The sequence below is a fragment of the Cornus florida genome, unplaced genomic scaffold (genome assembly GCF_030987335.1).
Source record: "Cornus florida cultivar Cherokee Brave unplaced genomic scaffold, ASM3098733v1 CherokeeBrave_3.0.0_Hap2_Chr02, whole genome shotgun sequence".
Classification (NCBI taxonomy): domain Eukaryota; kingdom Viridiplantae; phylum Streptophyta; class Magnoliopsida; order Cornales; family Cornaceae; genus Cornus; species Cornus florida.
In genome coordinates this window covers 59289182-59307749 of record NW_026775572.1, presented here as the reverse complement: position 1 = coordinate 59307749, position 18568 = coordinate 59289182, and the positions used below count along the sequence as shown (strand labels likewise).

The window sequence follows — 18568 nt, the reverse complement described above, 5'->3', positions numbered from 1 at the left end:
ATATATATATTGATAGGGAAAAATAAACTTAACCTACTTTGACCTAACAATAGAGGCAACTAAGTGTTGACCAGCCGCCAGATCTCTTCGACTTTCGAACAATGATATTTCTATCGGATAAGAATGATAATATTTCATTATCAAGGAGATTGAAAGATGACGTGGTACAACAGGGTAAAGATAACCTTGGCACAATTTGAGAAAGTCAAAAAGTTAAATCATATCCCCGACAAATCTGGTAGCAAACGGATCTCCTCTGATCTCGCACAAGCGGATATCCTCTAATCCTGCAAATGAACTGAGAGAGAGCGACTATAAGAATGAGATCCTACCAGTTAATAAAGGTATGACAAAAAATTATTATTAAATTCCTGCTTTTCTTTTAGATCTCCGGTGATTGACTTGATCGTCAGAGAGCTCTTGGTAGGCACCACACCGGTGTCATCAAGATTCATCGATCTTTTACTCTCTTTTTTGCAGGAAAACGGTGTCGTATCAGACAGCGTGGATTTCACCCTCAACAGTTGGCGGCGTCTGTGGGGAACGACGATTCCCTTAAATCAATGACTCGGTTGGGTATATGCACTTACGGTCCGGTATGATAACTGGAACAGAAACATCGTTGCAGGGATCCAGTCAAAGAGAAAGGTCGGGTGAACACCCAGACGTCCCGAATGACCAGGAACGGCTTGCAGCGTTAGAACTACAGGTCCAAACTTTGAATCAGGGTATAGACCAGTTGATCCAACAAAATGCAGAGATCTTGCAACATTTTATCCCAACGGGACCACCACCTCAACAAGAATTGTCCGACCGATATCCTGCCAATCTGAGTGATGGGGGACAACATGAGGAGGACCGAGAAAACAATCCTTCTCAGAAGTTTGAGGCAGAACAAAGCCAAGTCAGAAACCGACACAGAGAACCTCCTTCCCCGCCTCTGTGGAATCCCCAGTCTCAAATAGGCACAAGATTCTGTGTTAAGGAAAAGATAGAGAAAGTTACCTATTTCGACTTACAGATCGAGGATCTCAAGGCAAAAATGGAAGATGTAATGCAAGCTATAAAAGGGAAAGGTCCTGCCGCCATAGATAACCTGGTGCAGAGGACCAACTTGCCATTCAGCCCCGCCGTTATGAAATGCCCCCTGCCTAACAAGTTCAGGATGCCCTCGTTCGAAAGCTTCGATGGGACCAAAGATCCTCTCGATCACCTGGAGACCTTTCAAGCTCTTATGCATTTACACGTCATGCCAGATGAAATCATGTGCCGAGTTATTCCTACTACACTCAAGGGATCAGCAAGAGTTTGGTTCAACAAGCTGAAGCCAGGAACCATCAACACCTTCGAAGAACTAAGTAAGCAATTTGTGAGCCACTTCATTGTAGGTCAGAGGCATAGGAGGCCGACCACCTACCTACTTACTATGAAGCAACAGAAGGGAGAGTTGATCCGGGAATACATCACTCGATTCAACGCAGAGATGTTGCAAGTAGAATAGGTGGACGACAAGGTGGCTTTGACCACTTTCATAGGAGGACTCCAAACCTCCAGATTCTTGTTCGCCTTATCTAAAGGACCTCCCAGCAGCATGGCAAAGTTGTTGATTAGAGCGCAGAAACACATGAACGCTGAAGACGCCAGCCCCTCTTACCAGGGATGAAAATGATACCAGCTATAAGAGATCATTCTTCAGCCAAAGCGATAGGACATATCGTGAGGAGGACTCAGATAAGTATATCGACTAACAATTGTCTCACAGCTGGAATTAGCTTTATCAAGTCATTCAAAATAAAGACTGGGGACATCTCAGTTCATCATTTTAAATGGAGGATAGCTTCCTCACGTGTTATTTTGTTTTCCAATAAAGTCACCATCACCAATGAGATGGATGACCCTCAATTTTTACGCAATAAAATATTACATTTTCAGTTACCTACCTATGTGGTAATATTATGCTCATAGTAATCTATTTATCTTATTAATGGGACGAGAGACCGACTACACCTTATTAAAGGTTTTCTCATTAAAGAGACTAAAGGCCAATAACACATTCTTCCCTCATTAAAGGGACAAGAAGCCGACTACTCATTCTACACAGAAGGGTGAGATAATTAAAGCTTCTTTCATTTATTAGAGAGACGAGACGACTACCTCTCGTATTAAAGGGGTCACCCTCATTCAGACTACACCTCTTTCCCTCATAAAGGAACGAAGGGTCAACTTCATCTTCTCCCTCGGTAAAGAGATGAGGGGTTAATTACTCCCTTATTAAAGGGTGAGCTCATAACGCTCGAGTAAATCTACTTCCCTTATTAAAAAGGGGCAAGAAAGTAATCATCAAGCATGCTTAGCTCAGTAGGATTTGCCATTCCCGACGCTTGACAAAAATTTAATTCCCTTACTAAAGGGACGAGCTGAGTGAAGCTCGTAAAATCTAATTCCCTTACTAAAGGGACGAGCTGAGTGAAGCTCGTAAAACCTAATTCCTTACTAAAGGGACGAGCTGAGTAAAATTTAATTCTCTTACTAAAGGGACGAGCTGAGTGAAGTTCGTTCCCTTATTAAATGAGTGACGAGCTGAGTGAAGCTTGTAAAATTTATTCCCTTGCCAAAGGGATGGGCTGACTGAAACCCATGAAGTTTACAACTAGTATATTGGATTTTCAAAAGAAAAATCCAGTTTTACATCACTAAGAGTCATTGACCAAGGATTTGAATTCATACCCTTCCAAAACAGAACCTTGATTTGGTATCTGTATTAATTCCACCAAGAGAGGATTACCTAAGGGAACATTATCCAAGAGAGGAGTACCCAAGAGAAGATTACCCTATGGAACATTACCCAACGGCAGAGTACCCACGGGAACATTACCCAACGGTACCAAAAAAAAAAAAAAAAGTTTACTATTCAAGTGAACAGTACCCACGGGCACTGTTCCCGAGCAGTGCCCAAGGCAAAAAAAAAAAAAAGTTTACTATTCAAGTAAACAGTACCCGTGAGCACTGTTCCAGGGAACAGTGCTCAGGGCAAAAAAAAAAAAAAAAAGTTTCACATTCCCAAAGCTAGACGAGCAAGCTTGGAAATGGGGGGCAACTGATAGGGAAAAATAAACCTAACCTATCTTGACCTAACGATAGAGACAACTAAGTGTTGACCAGTTGCCAGACCTCTTCGACTTTAGAACGATGATATTTTTATCGGATAAGAATGATAATATTTCATTATCAAGGATAATGAAAGATGACATGGTACAACAGGGTAAGGATAACCTTGGCACAATTTGAGGAAGTCAAAAGGGTTAAATCATATCCTGACAAATCTGGCAACAAACTGATCTCCTTTGATCTCGCATAAGCGGATCTCCTCTAATCTCACACAAGTGGATATCCTCTGATCCCGCAAATGAACTAAGGGAGAGCGACTATAAGAATGAGATCCTATCAGTCAATAAAGGTACGACAAAAAAATTATTATTAAATCCAGCCTTTCTTTTAGATCTCTAGTGACTGACTTGATCGTCGGAGAGCTCTTGGCAAGCACCAAACCGGTGTCATCAAGATTAATCGATCTTTTACTCTCTTCTTTGTAGAAAAATGGTATCGTAGCGAACCGCATGAATTTCACCCTCAACATATATATATATATATATATGTAAAGTTAGTGAGTTTTATAATTTTCTGTTGACTAAACATCTTATGGCGTAGTGATGATATTTATCCTATCATTCAAAATGGACGGTGAAAGATCAAGTCCATATAGGTTTGTGCCAAAAAAAAAAAAACAAGAAAAAAAGTACGGAGTATAATTTTTCTGGTGTAATATTTTAAATTCAAAATCATCATGCACCCCTTTTGTAGATTTAAGAGAGAAAAAGCCGCGACTATTCTTTCGCTCGTGGGTGCAGAAAGAGAAACATTAGTACTTGTAGTATCTGAGGGTTTTTAGAGTGAGAAATATAGAGATGTCGCTGGTGGACTACGCTTCTTCATCAGACGAAGAGGAAACAGAGGCTAGAGAAGAGAAGAGAGAAAGTTCACAAGCTCCCAATAACGAACCAGAAGTTCCAAAGGACGATCCACCACCGCTTCAACCTCCTCCTCAAGCCCAGTAATTCTCTTCTTGTTTAAAATCTTAATTTAATTTATTTTTTATTTTATGCAATTCAATTTTCATTTCAAAACTGAAATTAGGGTTTCTAATTTTATGCTCGGTTTGTTTGAAAGAGAATGCTAGAAAACAAATTATGAATTTGTATGGTTGGCTAGAAAGAACAGAATTCATTAACCCAGCTGAGACTAGTTCAATTGTTTGGCATCCATTGCACAGGTGATGTCAATTTTTTCGGAAATTTTAGGTGGTGATGTTTGGACTCATATTCGTTATACATTTGCTTCTTTACCTTGTACTATGTTGAAAGAGTTACTTTTGTTATATGTAAATGTTTACTGAATCCCTTTGCAAAGCTTACTTTTCTTTTATGTAAATGTTTATTGAATCCATGTGCAAAACAACCTACTGCAGGAAGGGCTAACTATTGTAGAGGATATGTATCCCGAGTGTCCACTTGTTTATTTATTTATTACTGTTATTGTTGGTATGTTTGCTTATCGTCACTTATTTTGGCACGGTGTCTGTGATCATCAACTTTCTATCCACTGTTTTGCATGAATTTTGTTTCTGTTTTGTTATTTTATATCTTAAATTCGGCTTAAGAAATCTCTAATCCAAAAGACTTCTGCTGAATATATTTAGATGTGGATCTTGTAGACAAAATTATTTCTCCTTGATGGTTTTATTAGGAAATAAAAAATGCTAATCTGGTAACTTATTCGTTTGCTTGACCTGAATACTAGTTTTCTCTGTTACAGTTCTTGTTGAGTGGTCACATGTTTCCTTCAGAAGGCTTTGTTATTATTATTCTTATTTGTTTAAATGGTTTTTGGTTCCATTTACGTTAAATTGAGGTGGTCTTTTGTGATGAATAAAAAAATTTAGGAGGCGGAATATGGAAATTTAGAAGTAATTTTTTTTAGTTGATACTCAGTAGATGCATAAGTTCACTAGATTTATTTTTATCTTTCTATTTTTGATGGGTAAGGCTCACACTCGCCCATATCTTTAGAAGGTGGATGACATACTGCTCAAGCAAACACTTTTTGGTTTATTTCATTGGAATTTGACTTCTATTATTATTTTGTTTTGACATTTCTGTAACATTTGTTCATGCTTATAAGTAGTCAGCTAATAATTCCACAGTTGAGAGATGGGACATAGTTTTGAACGCCTTTTTTTAATTCATTATTACTTTTAAAAAAAAACAGAGATGGGACATAGTTACACGTGATGGCCGGTATACAAGAATCATCTAAGGTCTTTATTTTTATTTTATTTATTATTATTCTTATTTTTTCTGGAGATGGAACATATGGTGTGATACATTAGAATAGGAATCCACATTCTCTTTTTTATTTTTATTATTATTTTTTTTTATAAGTAGGAATCCACATTCTCTTGGCCCACAGATAGGAAGTATTGGTTGAGTTTGGCAAGTCCTTTGAGTTCTGTCTATACTTTGCCAGCAACAATGTGATGTAGTTCAGAATATTATCACAACTGTACTTTTCCATGCCCCTTACTATTTTATTCTATTTCCTCTATTTGCTTGGTTGGGTTTTTATTCTCTTTGAATTTTCCCCTCCTATTTTGTCTTGTTGAATTTAACATGAATATAATAGGTTGAAGGAGATTAGAATACTTTTTTGAGGAATTTGAATCCACATTCTTATGAATATTTGTTGGGTTTTAGGGAGAAATTGTAAATCCTTGGAGGAGCTTATAGATTTTTTGGACTCATTGAGGGTTTAGATGCCTTATTTGGCCTTGTGTAACAAATTTTTTTTTTGATAAGTAAGAATTATTTAAAAGCATTCAAAAGGGGTACACACATCCCTCAGAAAAAACAGAAGGCCAAATAGGTACTCTAAACCTTCAACAAATCTAAAAACTCAACAAGCTCATCCAAGGATTTATAATTTCTCCCTAGAACCCATCAAAAAGGAGTGCTAAGAATGGAGAACTTCAACGACCCAATAGGATTGACCTTTTCTTCAAAAGATCTCCTATTTCTTTCAAGCCATAGACACCACCAGATGCACAAATGAATAACCCTCCAACAGTAACGAGCTTGGGCCCCCACTATACAACCTCTACAAGCCTCAATCAAGCCTCTGGTAGACTGTTTCATAACCCATTGAATCCCAAACAAACCAAAAACAAAAACCAACAATCTCGGGCCACTGGGCAATGTAAAAGAAGATGATCAACCGTTTCCTCGTCAGCTTTGCACATAAAGCACCAATTCACCACAATCTGTCTTCTTCTCTGAAGATTGTCTTGGGTCAAGATCCTTCCCAAAACGGATGTTCATGCAAAAAATGCAACTTTGAGAGGTGCCTTTGTTCGCCAAACGGCCCTCCATGGAAAGGATGGTCCAGGAGCATCCACAAGACAACTATAAAAAGACTGAACATCAAAGCGCCCATGTGAAGATGGAATCCGAACACAAAAATCAGAAGTCTCCTCCGCTATCTCCTGGCGATACAACAACTCCAAAAATCCTATTGTATCCTCCATCTCCCAATCCTGAAACAGCCTTGAGAAACGTACCTCCCACACTGTTCCCCTTTTGAACGCCTTTTATACAATCTTATATATAAAAAGAAAAAGTCTGTTTAATATGACAAAAGGATTATTTTTCTACAGGTTCCCCCCCTCCCCCTCTCTTATTCCTACTATTTTTCAGATGCTCCTAAAGAATAAACAAAAGAAGATGTTCTTGATGCAAACATAGTAAGTTAGGTAGCATTAGGTTGGAAATTAGATGTAGAAAATCTAATCTTAGCTTTATTCATAGAATAGCTTAGATGGTAGTTAAATATGTTTAGGAACCTGGTTTAGTGATTTTTGAAACTTGTAATTATGGAACTTATCTTCGTTTTGGATTCTATGATTATTAATTAAATTTTTGTTGTTGGATTCTGTTTGGTTTTACTCGAGTAGTTTATGTCAAAATTTTATATTAAATTTTTTCGAAACATGCTTTTGAGGTGATACAAGTTGGAACTATTTGGCTACTCATAGGATCATATTCCTGGAAAATGTTATAAAATTTACACGTGTTTTCTGCTTTTATGATTTATGCAATTTCCCCATATGGCCAGTGTGTTCTGGTTTCTGCAACAGACTACTTGAATGTAGAAATTAATTTGAGGGGCCTAACAATATTAAAAGAGTGCGATCCATATACTGTCAGGAAGCCTATTGAATTTAGCTTCCAGAAAAGTAAGACTTATAAACAGATTTAAAGTAGGTTATTCACCTGAATTCACGGAAGTTAGGTCCATTGTGTTAGTAAACTTCCAGCTCAAAAAATTGAAATTGTAAAATCTATAGTAACTAGAAAATGGATGGTTTACCTCACATAACTATATATATATATATATATATATTTTTTTTTTTTTTTTCTGATGTCAAATGTTTCTAGTTTCTGTAGAATTTTAGTTACACTTTTATTCTAGCTTAGTGCAAAAGAGATGAATTTTAATGGTCAAGTCTGGAGATGGAGTACCTAGAAGTTAGAGATACTCCAAATACTAATTGTTGCGGGAAAGGAAAATTCTTTTGGACCCTTATAAGATACAACTATGTTGTATGGAGCGCAGTGTTGGGCCTAAAAAAGAAACAAGAACAATGCCTTCATGTAGCAGAAATGAGAATGTTAAGCTGGATGAGTGGAGTGACTAGAAGAGATAGGGTCACTAATAAACGTGTGAGAGGAAAATTTGGTGTAGCACCCATTGGGGAGAAAATTCGAGATAGTAGACTTATACATCGGAGACCTAGTGATGTGCCGGTCAAACGAGGAAGACTAGTGTAATATAAGGTAAGAGATGGAGATGGCGGCCAAAAATAATATGGAATGAGGTTATTAAAAATGATTTTAAAAAGTTAAATATAGTAGGTGAATTGCCATGTAATAGAAAAGATTGGAGAGAGAGAATTCATGTGGCCAATTCCTTTCATATGGAATTAAGGCAAGGATGAGGATGATGATGATATTAATTGGGTCTTTGTAACAATTAAGGTCCAAAATTAATGGGATAACAATTAGTATTCAAAGCCTCAATCGTAGAAAGGGTATTGCCGGGCTGGGGCACGATGACACCTTGTGTTTTTGTGGGTCTTATTGTAACTGCTTTATCTGGATGTATATGTAAGATATTTTATGATTTTATCACAACGTGCATTTCATGTTGCCCATCTATCAACTTCTATTTGTATTGATGTGATCTAAGCAGGTTCAACTCCTTGAATAGCACATTTACCGAAATATGATTACCTGGTAGAGAACCAATAATTTATGTTAATTTATTTGTAATGATATACCTTAAATAGGCATTTGTTCTCCTCTGATGTGGCTTTTCTTTTGATAAATTTTTTTTGACATGATATGTAATGCTCCTTTCTTTTCATTAAAATTTTAATATGCTTTTGATGTGCAGGAGACCAGGGCCATCCTCAAATCAACAACTAGGAAGTTATTCTCATCCATCAGAGCCACCTGCAGTGATGCTTCCTGATCCTTCACTCCTCTTAAATTCTCCTGCTATTTCATCTCATCTGGTGAGTGGTTGGGACCACTCTTCTCGAGTTGCAGCTGCAATGGCTGAAAGTGCATCACGTAAGAGAGACACAAATGGATTGGCTTCTGCACTTCCACGTAGTAAAGTTCCAAGAGGGAATTTGCCCCACTCGAGGAGTATTCCCGAGACAGGTGGTGGTCTGCTAGTACCGCCTCAGCTTAGTGGAAGGTGAGTTTCTAATTTGCTAATGTTCTCATCGGTAGCGCTCAAAGTTTTTTTGCATGCTTTATTTGGTCTGTATTCATTCATATTTATGAATGTTCAGTCATGGAAATTAAATTATCTATGCACCAGATCCTTTCCTTGTCTTTTTAAAGGGTAAATTACTATAACCTCCATTGAGGTATAGCTTAATTACCATCAGTTTAAAGTTCAACCTCCCTCGAGGTTTGTTTGGGATAACTTTAACTTCCACTGCTGTTAGTTGACCGTTAAAGAATAATTCTTAAATTCCAAAAATGTCCTTTTTTTTTTTCTCATCTTCTTAATAACCCCATGTAGACACATTGATTATATACATATATATATAAATGAATTATACATAAACATAGATGTCTATGTGAAAATTGCGGATCAGTGAGAGGGATTTCAGCTGGTTCCAGCAATTTAAAGATAGACATATCTCTAGCAACTGCCATCGCCTATTCAGACTTCCCTTTCAAATCCTTCAATGCCATCACTGGCAAAAATTTCAAAATGGTTAATCAGTTGGGCTTGTCGGTTGTTTTTAGTTTTGTGAAGGTGGATTTATGAGTGTAATGATTTGTTTTTAGTGTTTCAATTCAAAATCCAAGGCAGGGTGGTTGAAGATAAGTTAAGGAGGCAACCTTTTTGTTGCGTGTTTTGTGTTGCGGGTGGTGTACTGTAGCGAAGCAAAACAGCGGAACACGTTTGTTAACCGGTTGCTGTCATTTGAATAGCGCTGCATTTGTTGCCGAAAAGAGTCCGAAATAGGAAACGCCTAATATTTTTGCACTGTAGCAAAAACAAGGCCCTTTTTAACTAACCATTTTGTTACTCAATCATGCAACACATTTTTATCAAACATGTTTTCATGTTTTTGCTTCCCAAAATCTTACAACAAATTTTCCGTTACCAAATATGCTTCCAATCACAAATGAACATATTCCACAACAAAAAACGTTGTTTTTCTTTCGGATGAAAATAGAAACGTAGAACGCAAAACGAAAGCAGTTGCCAAACGAGCCCTAACTTTCTTGTATGCAACACAAGCCTAGATTGGAGATCTCTCAATCGACAAAGGAGAAGATCAGAAAAGCAACACCTAGGGTCACCATTGAACTCTATTCTACTTTACCGTTGCAATTGGAACAAAGATTAACTCAATGGTTAAGTCTTGCTTGAAATTTGTATTTGTTGTTGAATCAGTGGTGGGGTACCATGCGAGTAGTTTTACGAGCTCATCGATGGCGAGACAATGATATTCGGGGAGTAAGATTGCAAAAGTACTGTTGGTTCTGCAATTGGTGGTTTCATTCGAGTTTGGTGGTGCTCTTATGAAAGGGGAAAGAGAGAGAACAAAAAGAAGTTAGAATGGAGGTTTTAGAGGGAGGGGGAAGATAACAAAGAGGTGAAGAAGAGAAGAATTGAAGATAGAACAAAGAGATTATGGTGGTTTTGGGGTTAAAATGGTTATGCTATGTATATATACAGATTATATTTTCAGTGGGAAGCAATGTACAAAGAGGTAGTGAACGGGTGGTTTTTGGTGGTGGAGGGATGATAGTGTTTGATAGGGAGAAGATTTGAGTTTGGTGGTGCTCTTATGAAAGGGGAAAGAGAGAGAACAAAAGAAGTTCGAATGGAGGTTTTAGAGGGAGGGGGAAGATAACAAAGAGGTGGAGAAGAGAAGAATTGAAGATAGAACAAAGAGATTATGGTGGTTTTGGGGTTAAAATGGTTATGCTATGTATATATACAGATTATATTTTCAGTGGGAAGCAATGTGCAAAGAGGTAGTGAACGGGTGGTTTTTGGTGGTGGAGGGATGATAGTGTTCGATAGGGAGAAGATAGAGACAAGTATATTAGCGGCTTTAGAGGGAGAAACATTTTAGAGAGAGAAAGAAGGGGGGGGGGGGGGGGAGGTAGAGGGGGTGGAGAAGGGGGATGTGGTGTAGTAGAGAGAGAGGTGGTCGTGGTGTTGGGAGCGAGAAGGGGCAAATGATTGTGAGAGGGAGTTGTGTTACCTGGACTCGCCAGAATCGGCGAGCGTGTCCGTGTCGAAACGACACGGACACGGACTCGGGATATGCGTCGGACCTTGCACAGTCAAGATTAGACACGGCCGTTGAAGAAAATTTTTGTTTCGGGTGGTCGGAAATTGTGAGTACCTTACTGGTTTCACCGTCGATTTAGGAAGGAGGTTTCTTTGGTCTATTGGAGAAGACTATTGTTATTGACGCGTTATTTTTGTATAGGAATTCACCCCATTTGGAGTGTGTTGTTCACGCTCTTATAACACATTATAAGTTTTACTCTTTTTCACTTCCACGTCTACACGCTACCTATTAACTTTTCAAATGCCAGCCGTCATTGGAAACAGTGGTAGTGTGTATATATATGATTATAGTTTCTCTTTGTATATAGAATCATACATTCATACATATTGTGGTTAGCGGGTTGCCCCCACTAACTAATACCTAAGATATTTTTTAAGTTTCTATTTTTATTTTTATTAAAATATTTGTAATTTTTATTTTTAATATATATTACTTATATAATTGTGGTTAGTGGGTTACCAGCTGTAACCCACTAGACTCTAAGGCATAACATATATAGTTGAACTGAGGTAATACTGCCATGACTTTTTTTATATAGTTACTTTTTTAATTTTTTTATTATTATTATTATTATTTTTTAATATATATATATATATATATATATATAGCAGTACACGACTTTACCTTTCAGTTTTTCACTTTTACTCATTCTATTTTCTTTTATATATAGGTATTTTCTTTTTCTTTTTTGTTATGAATGTAATGGTAGATAATTAATTTATATAAATTTAATGGTAAATAACTAATATATATATATAACATACGTATATAGTCTATTGTAGATTAATAATATATATAATTTTAATCAGATCGGATTACCTTAAATCAATATCCGATGTCTTAAGGTAACGGGTTATCGGATTCGGATCATTATTGGGTTATCTATCCGAGTACAAGTTTCAAGCAAGAGAATCGAAAAAGAGAGAGTTCTTGTTTTCCGATTTGTCACCCATGGTATTCGAGATGAGATAATCCGACCATGTTACCCGGACTCTGTTGTGGTTTTGTGGAGTCTGATCACGTGTTGATTATGTGAAAGATTTTTAGGAAGTTTACATTCTATTCAACTTGAACTGGTAGCCAATCAAGGAACAGATTCAACTTGAACTGGTAGCCAATCAAGGAACAACTTCAACTTTTGAAGATTAGCTTTTGTCCATTGGGAACCGGTAGCCAACTCCTGAACCAGTAGCCAATTCACGAAGGAATCTTCTCTGGTCATCCTGAATCGGTAGCCACTTCCTCTACTGGTTCAAGACTGTTTATAGAAACTTCAGTTTCCTGATCTGTTTTAACTTCTTTATTGGTTTTGGATTCTACAAAAGGCAATTTCATGTAGGACAAATTGTTTGGGGCTATATATATCAACTCTAATCAGATTTTAGGGTGTGAAGAAAAGTGAGAAGAAAAAAGAGAGGATCATCATATGCGTTATATGATTGATTAATTTGTGCCAACACAAGAGAGAACAATTGAGAGAGATTGAGAGAAAATTCTCCATTGTAATTTTTCATCTTTTTCATAGTGAATTTATTCGGTGCACTCCATGGATGTAGCCCTAAGATTTGGGTGAACCATGTATATCTTGTGTTCTTGTGTGTGATTTTTTTAATTCTTCGTGATTCCCTGATTATTTCTTGAACAACGTTGTTTATTTTGCGTTTCCGCCACAACAACTGGTATCAAAGAATCCGGTTGATTGTGTAGTAACTCCAACAGACTCAGGTACGGGTGTCGGACACGGGTACGTGTCTAGAAGTCGGATCCATCTATCTATTAAATTATAGGACACGGGGACACGGAATAAAAGTGTCCAAAACTCGGACCTGGATACTTGGACACAACATACAAAATAGTATATTAGAGTATTAAAGAAATATATAGGCAATTAGGCATACGTGAATGCATGATACATGACAGTACATTAGTATGATATAATTCAACACCAATATTTGTAAAAGTGAAAGATTGAAAGGTAGAGTCGTGTACGAGTAACTATATAAATAAAAAAAAATCGTGCACCTCAGCTCAGTTATACATGTTATGATAACTACCTATGCCTTAGAGTCTAGTGGCTTACAGTTGCCAACCCACTAACCACAATATATAATTAATATATATTAAAAATAAAAATTACGATTATTTTAATAAAAATAAAAATAGAAACTTAAAAAATATCTTAGGTATTGGTTAGTGGGTTATAACTGGTAACCATCTAACCACAATATGTATGATTCTATATATATATAGAGAGACTAAGATTATATATATACACACTACTACCGTTTTCTAATGACGGCTGGCATTCGAAAACTTAATAGGTTGCGTGCACGCATGGAAATGGAAAAGAGTAAAACTAATAGTGTGTTATAAGAGCGTGAACGACACGCTCCAAATGGGGTGGATTCCTATGCAAAAATAACGCGTCAATAACAGTCGTCTTCTCCAACAGACCAAAGAAACCTCCTTCCTAAATCGACATTGAAACCAGTAAGGCACTAACAATTTCCGACCACCCGAAACAAGAGTTTTCTTCAACGGTCGTGTCTAATCTTGACCGTGCAAGGTCCGATGCATATCTCGAGTTCGTGTCCGTGTCGTGTCAACACGGACACCCTTGCCGGTTCTAGCGAGTCCAGGTAACACAGCAATCCGAGTACCAGTTTCAAACTTTCAAGCGAGAGAACTAAAAAAATTTGAACATGAAAACAAGTAGAAAGATACCTTCCCCCCCCCCTTTTTTTTTTTTCTAGACCTAGGGTTTTAGGTCGTCTCTGTCCAAATGACAGAGAAAGAGAGAGAGAGTTGAGAAGACGACTATACAAAACAAAAAGAAAGAAACTAAAAAGAAAAAGAAAAAGAAGATGAAGCTTATATTAGGTCTCCAACTTCAACCGACGCTTTGATACCATGTTAACAACCATCTACTCCAATAGCTTAAGTTGTTAGAGAGGGTGTAACTTTTAAATATTTAAATCCTTCAATACTTGTCTAACACACTAACAGATTATTCAACAGTCAGCCCATATTTCTAGTAACCACATTCCAATATTTTAGCAACTATGGATCCACCTCACAGCCCATATCCCTTGAGAGCAGTCGCCAAGTGTCAGCTCATTAACCCTTGCAATAATTGTCCAAGCGTTTCGTTCTTATTCATCCATATCAGCGTGTAAGTGGCGAATTCTTATTGGTCTGTATTTTGGTCCATTCAGGCCCTTTGATTGGTCCACGTCGATGCAGGTGGCTGCCACTTTTGAGTGTCAACAAACACGTAATACAGGACTGTTTTGCTTGTTACTTGACCAAAAAAGACGTGGACCACCAATATGATTGACATTTATTCCATTGAATATCCATCTCAATGATACCATACATTGTATGGTGTTTTCGTGATGGTATCAGCATATTTCTGAAACTAAGCTCTTCAAATTTCTACATTGATCTTATGCCAATTTTGTTGGAGCATGATGGAAAATTTGTTGGCATGAAATTGAATTTGGAGGAGTGGGTTTAAGGGTTTCAGTTTATTGCTAGCAAGCAAAAAATGATTTGCATGTTCCCTTCTACATTTGAGTCCTGTGTATGTCTCTTTGATGCTGCAAAGGTCAAAGGCCTTTTTTTTGTCCTGATGCAAAGGTCAATGGTTGATTTTCTAAATTCCTAAAATCTCTTTTAGTTTTTTCCTTCTCGTTTTTTTCTTCCGTAATCTTTCATGTTTGTTTGAGGCCCCACCCAAGTTAGAAGTGGAAGGAATTGCGCATGCATCATTTTGGAGGAGAAATAAAATTTGTTACTTTATTTAGTGAAGAAAAATAAGTCATTCATGTAAAAGAACCAATCTCCCTTTATTGCTGTCCTGTCTCTCGTGTAAACTGCTTGTACTATTCTTTATTGTTTTCAGTTTTGTTGCTCGTTTTTCAAAATTATGATTAATTTTAGGATTAAAGTTAGTAACACTTAAATTTTGCACAAGTTGCAGAACACCCCTGTTGTTGGAAGTAACTCCCCTAGACAGTAAAAATGTTGCAAGTAAGGCTTATTGTTAACTCGTCATAATAGTAAAGTAAAATAACTATGTTGCCATTTGAATATATATATATATATATATGTAAAATGTGAAACGAAAATGAGAGAAATGCCCTTAAAATAGACTGCGTCGTTTTACCCACTCCAAACCCATTATGAGAATCTCACCCACACCTCTCTTTTAGCCACACATTCTATCGCTCTCATTCAAGCCTCCAAGGCGCTCTCAGTCTCACCCAAAGCTCGAAGAAAGCAGAAATTCGGAGCCCAAACTGCCAATTGGTTGTTGCAAGTAATTCCCCCAGTCTATAAAAATGTTGCAAGTAAGGCTAATTGTTAACTCATCATTAATAATAAAGTAAAATAACTATGTTGCCATTTGAAAAGGAAAAAAAATGTAAAATATGAAATGAAAATGACATAAATGCCCTTAAATTAGACAGCGTCCTTTTACCCAAACCCATTATGAGAATCTTACCCACACCTCCCTCTTAGCCACACGTTCTCTTGCTCTAATCCAAGTGGCTCTCACTCTCACCCAAAGCTCAAAGAAGGCAGAAATATGGAACTCGAAGAGCCAATTGGTGGCCTACAGCCAATCCATTCCACTTACTGTTTCTCATTCCATCTTTAATTAGAGAACTCTAATATATATACATGTGCGCGCGCGCACACACATATATTTATCCAATTATGTTGGATAAGTAGAGACGAAGAGGAGAGAGAGGGAAAGGGGTGGTTGGTAGTGAGCTTAAAAATGGGTTAGGGGTGGTTCACGGGTTGAAGGCACCAGTCTTCTCATTTTGCAGTCTTCTTTCGTGGAACTTCTCATTTCTTCCACTTAGTTTTCTTTTTTCTTTTACCAATCAAAGTTTGAGAACTTTGGTTAAGTTTTAAACCAATTAAGGGCGTGTATGCTGTATGACGAGCCATGGATGAGCTGGGCATCGGTGTTCTTCAACTTTTTTATTTTTATTTTTTAGGTAGGCATCCTTGGTTCTTCAACTTGTTCATTTCTCTTTAAAATCTATGAATAATTTGATGCACTTATTGATTCAGATGAGAACAGGATTTCAGTGCCCTCTTTACCCATATATATTTATATATATGGATATACACAGAAAGTTTGAATAGTCAACGTGGTATATCTTCACATTAAACTGCTTAAATATTGATTTTTATATTACCCTCCATTTTGTGTGTATATATGTATATATAGTTTTTTTTAGGTTATATATACCAGCTTTTCCTAGAAGAAACAAACAAGAAGAAATGAAAAATGGAAGGTTGATTTTGAGAATGAATCTAGGGCAATTTTGTCACATAAAAGGGTATTTTTGTCATAGCATAAATTATAAGTCTCATTTGAGATGCGCACGATAGTGTAACTGTTAGTTTTCAGATGCCATGTTGATGCAAGGGTGCTATGTGAAAAAATCATGATATTATTTAAGGGGTTATTTACCAAAAAATAAAAATGTTCAGGGGTTCACATCTATTTTTTGGGTAAAGTTCCTTGGTGTTTTATTGCACTGGACTCGTAATTTAATGACCTGCTTGATATTAGGCAAATAACATAGGAAACTGAATAGTAGATTCTTGTGCATGTTCCACAGCGATAAAGTCACATCAGTAAATTGTTTTGCACATTTGATGGTTTATATATACTTTATCGGATATTAAATGACCATGTGGTTAGAAACTTAGAATTCTTGTCCGTCTTTGATAGAATTTATTTTCCTTGCTCCAGGATTATAGGAATATAGTAATGGTGTAGACTAGGAAGTATTGTTTAAATTTAGTTGTTATGTTCAGTTCATGACTGTTATCTCCATAAAAAATGTAATCAAGTATCTGGTCACTTTGATGGCAACTGTTCCCTATGTGGCAGTATAACTCTGTTGTAAAAATGACATGTTAGCAGAGTAAGCTTAGATTGGATAATGTCGGCTTCCATTGGTATCACTTTCTATGTGAAGATTAATATTGAAGATTGTCCTCAGGATCTTGTGATAATTGAATGTCATTGTTATCTACCAAATGGGTTTCAAACCTGAAAATTTCATGTGGACACTGCACAGGAAGTTCTTGATGCCCATTGTTTGCTTCTGGGAGTTTGTAGGCTCATAAATTTTGCATTTAGTGCTTAATATTAGAGTATTCACTACATTAGGGTTTAGAAATACTTGCTGCTTCAGTTACATTTGAAGAGAAGATAATATGATTTCTGACTCTTCTGAACTGGGTTTTGGCAGGAGCAATGTCGTCACGGAAGATATAAGCAAGTTATTTGTAAGAAAAAATGCTGACCCCACGTCTCAGTAGATCTCCAAATTATTGTTGTTTCTGTTTTGTTTTTCTGTAGCTTCAAATTGTGGTAATCTGTAATCACATTAAGGTATTAAGGATTTAGCTTTTTGTAAAAATCCAACAAATATTCTCCAATGCCATATAGAAATTTAGTTCTTTCTCAACCTAGATAGTCAGCAGCACAGATTGTACTCACTGAATTGACTGTAATGTGGAAGTGTGCAAAATGTGTGGCTATGGATTTTCAAGAATGGTTCTCTCTCTCTCTCAGAGGAATCAGGAGGGTAAACATGCACAACACATGCCCATTGGGACAATCAAGCCCAGGTATGGGTGGACAGAGAACAAATACAGTGTTTTGTGTTTTTAAGCTTTTCAGACTATGACTTGTACAAAAGTGGTTTACTATTTTAGCAGTATGTTCTTAGTGAAGCAAACATATTTACATTTATTTCTGTGCGTGTGTGTGTGTGTGTGTGTATGTGTATATATATATGTAAACAGTATCAGATGGTTTAATGAGTGATGCTAGTTAGGACTTTGGAGACATGTTTCAACAGCTCTGCTTGGTTAGGGAATGCATGCTCAAGCATGTCAGAATCGAACCTTCTGTCTATAAAGATGGTAGTGGTTTATTGTTTGCACACAAAATTGACATGGCAATGGACAATGATGTGGACAAACAAGGGAGCAACACGTGGTCTCAATCCTCTGGTCTAGAGAATTTTTGTTGTTGTAGGAATTTTAAAAACGTTGAAATCATGTTTCAACACATTTAATTTAAATTTTACTAATAAAAATAATGTGTTGAAACATAATTTGAAATGTAGAAAATTTTTACTGCTTACGGCAGAACCGTTACAACATCATTTGTCTAACCAGCTATAACGTTGCAAGACTGATTTTGGGACTAGCTTAACTTTGAGACGAATGATTGTCTAACAAGCTGCTGATTTTGTAGATTAGTTTAAATTAATGAAGTGACAAAGATAAAGAGGTCTACGGTTTGTCGACGGATTGAAGATTTGGTATCAAATTAGCCTACCATAATTTAAAATTAATTCTGAACCTTTCAAATGAAATAACAGGGTAATAATAACTCATTTTCTGAAACAAAATTTAGAGTAATAACTCGAGAAGAGAAGTGATACTGAAAACACATTGAAAGGTTGAAGATAAAAATGTGGCCAAAATGACTGCTTTGATAAAAAAATGTATTTT

General features: G+C 36.7%; 1 protein-coding gene across 1 annotated transcript; it reads left to right on the top strand.

Moving 5' to 3' along the window:
• The first annotated feature begins 3831 nt into the window (after window positions 1-3831).
• Window positions 3832-17798, top strand: LOC132295095 (uncharacterized). The gene is made up of 3 exons (XM_059793177.1): window positions 3832-4111; window positions 8566-8874; window positions 17293-17798. Exons 1-3 carry the CDS (start codon window positions 3966-3968, stop codon window positions 17360-17362), a joined length of 525 nt encoding a protein of 174 aa, XP_059649160.1. The 5' UTR covers window positions 3832-3965; the 3' UTR covers window positions 17363-17798.
• The last annotated feature ends 770 nt before the right edge of the window (window positions 17799-18568 follow it).

Coding starts and splice junctions, on each gene's coding strand:
- LOC132295095 (XM_059793177.1), top strand. CDS start 3,966: ATGTCGCTGGTGGACTACGCTTCTTCATCAGACGAAGAGGAAACAGAG. Junction 4,112..8,565: donor CAACCTCCTCCTCAAGCCCA/GTAATTCTCTTC, acceptor TTTGATGTGCAG/GAGACCAGGGCCATCCTCAA. Junction 8,875..17,292: donor CCGCCTCAGCTTAGTGGAAG/GTGAGTTTCTAA, acceptor GGGTTTTGGCAG/GAGCAATGTCGTCACGGAAG.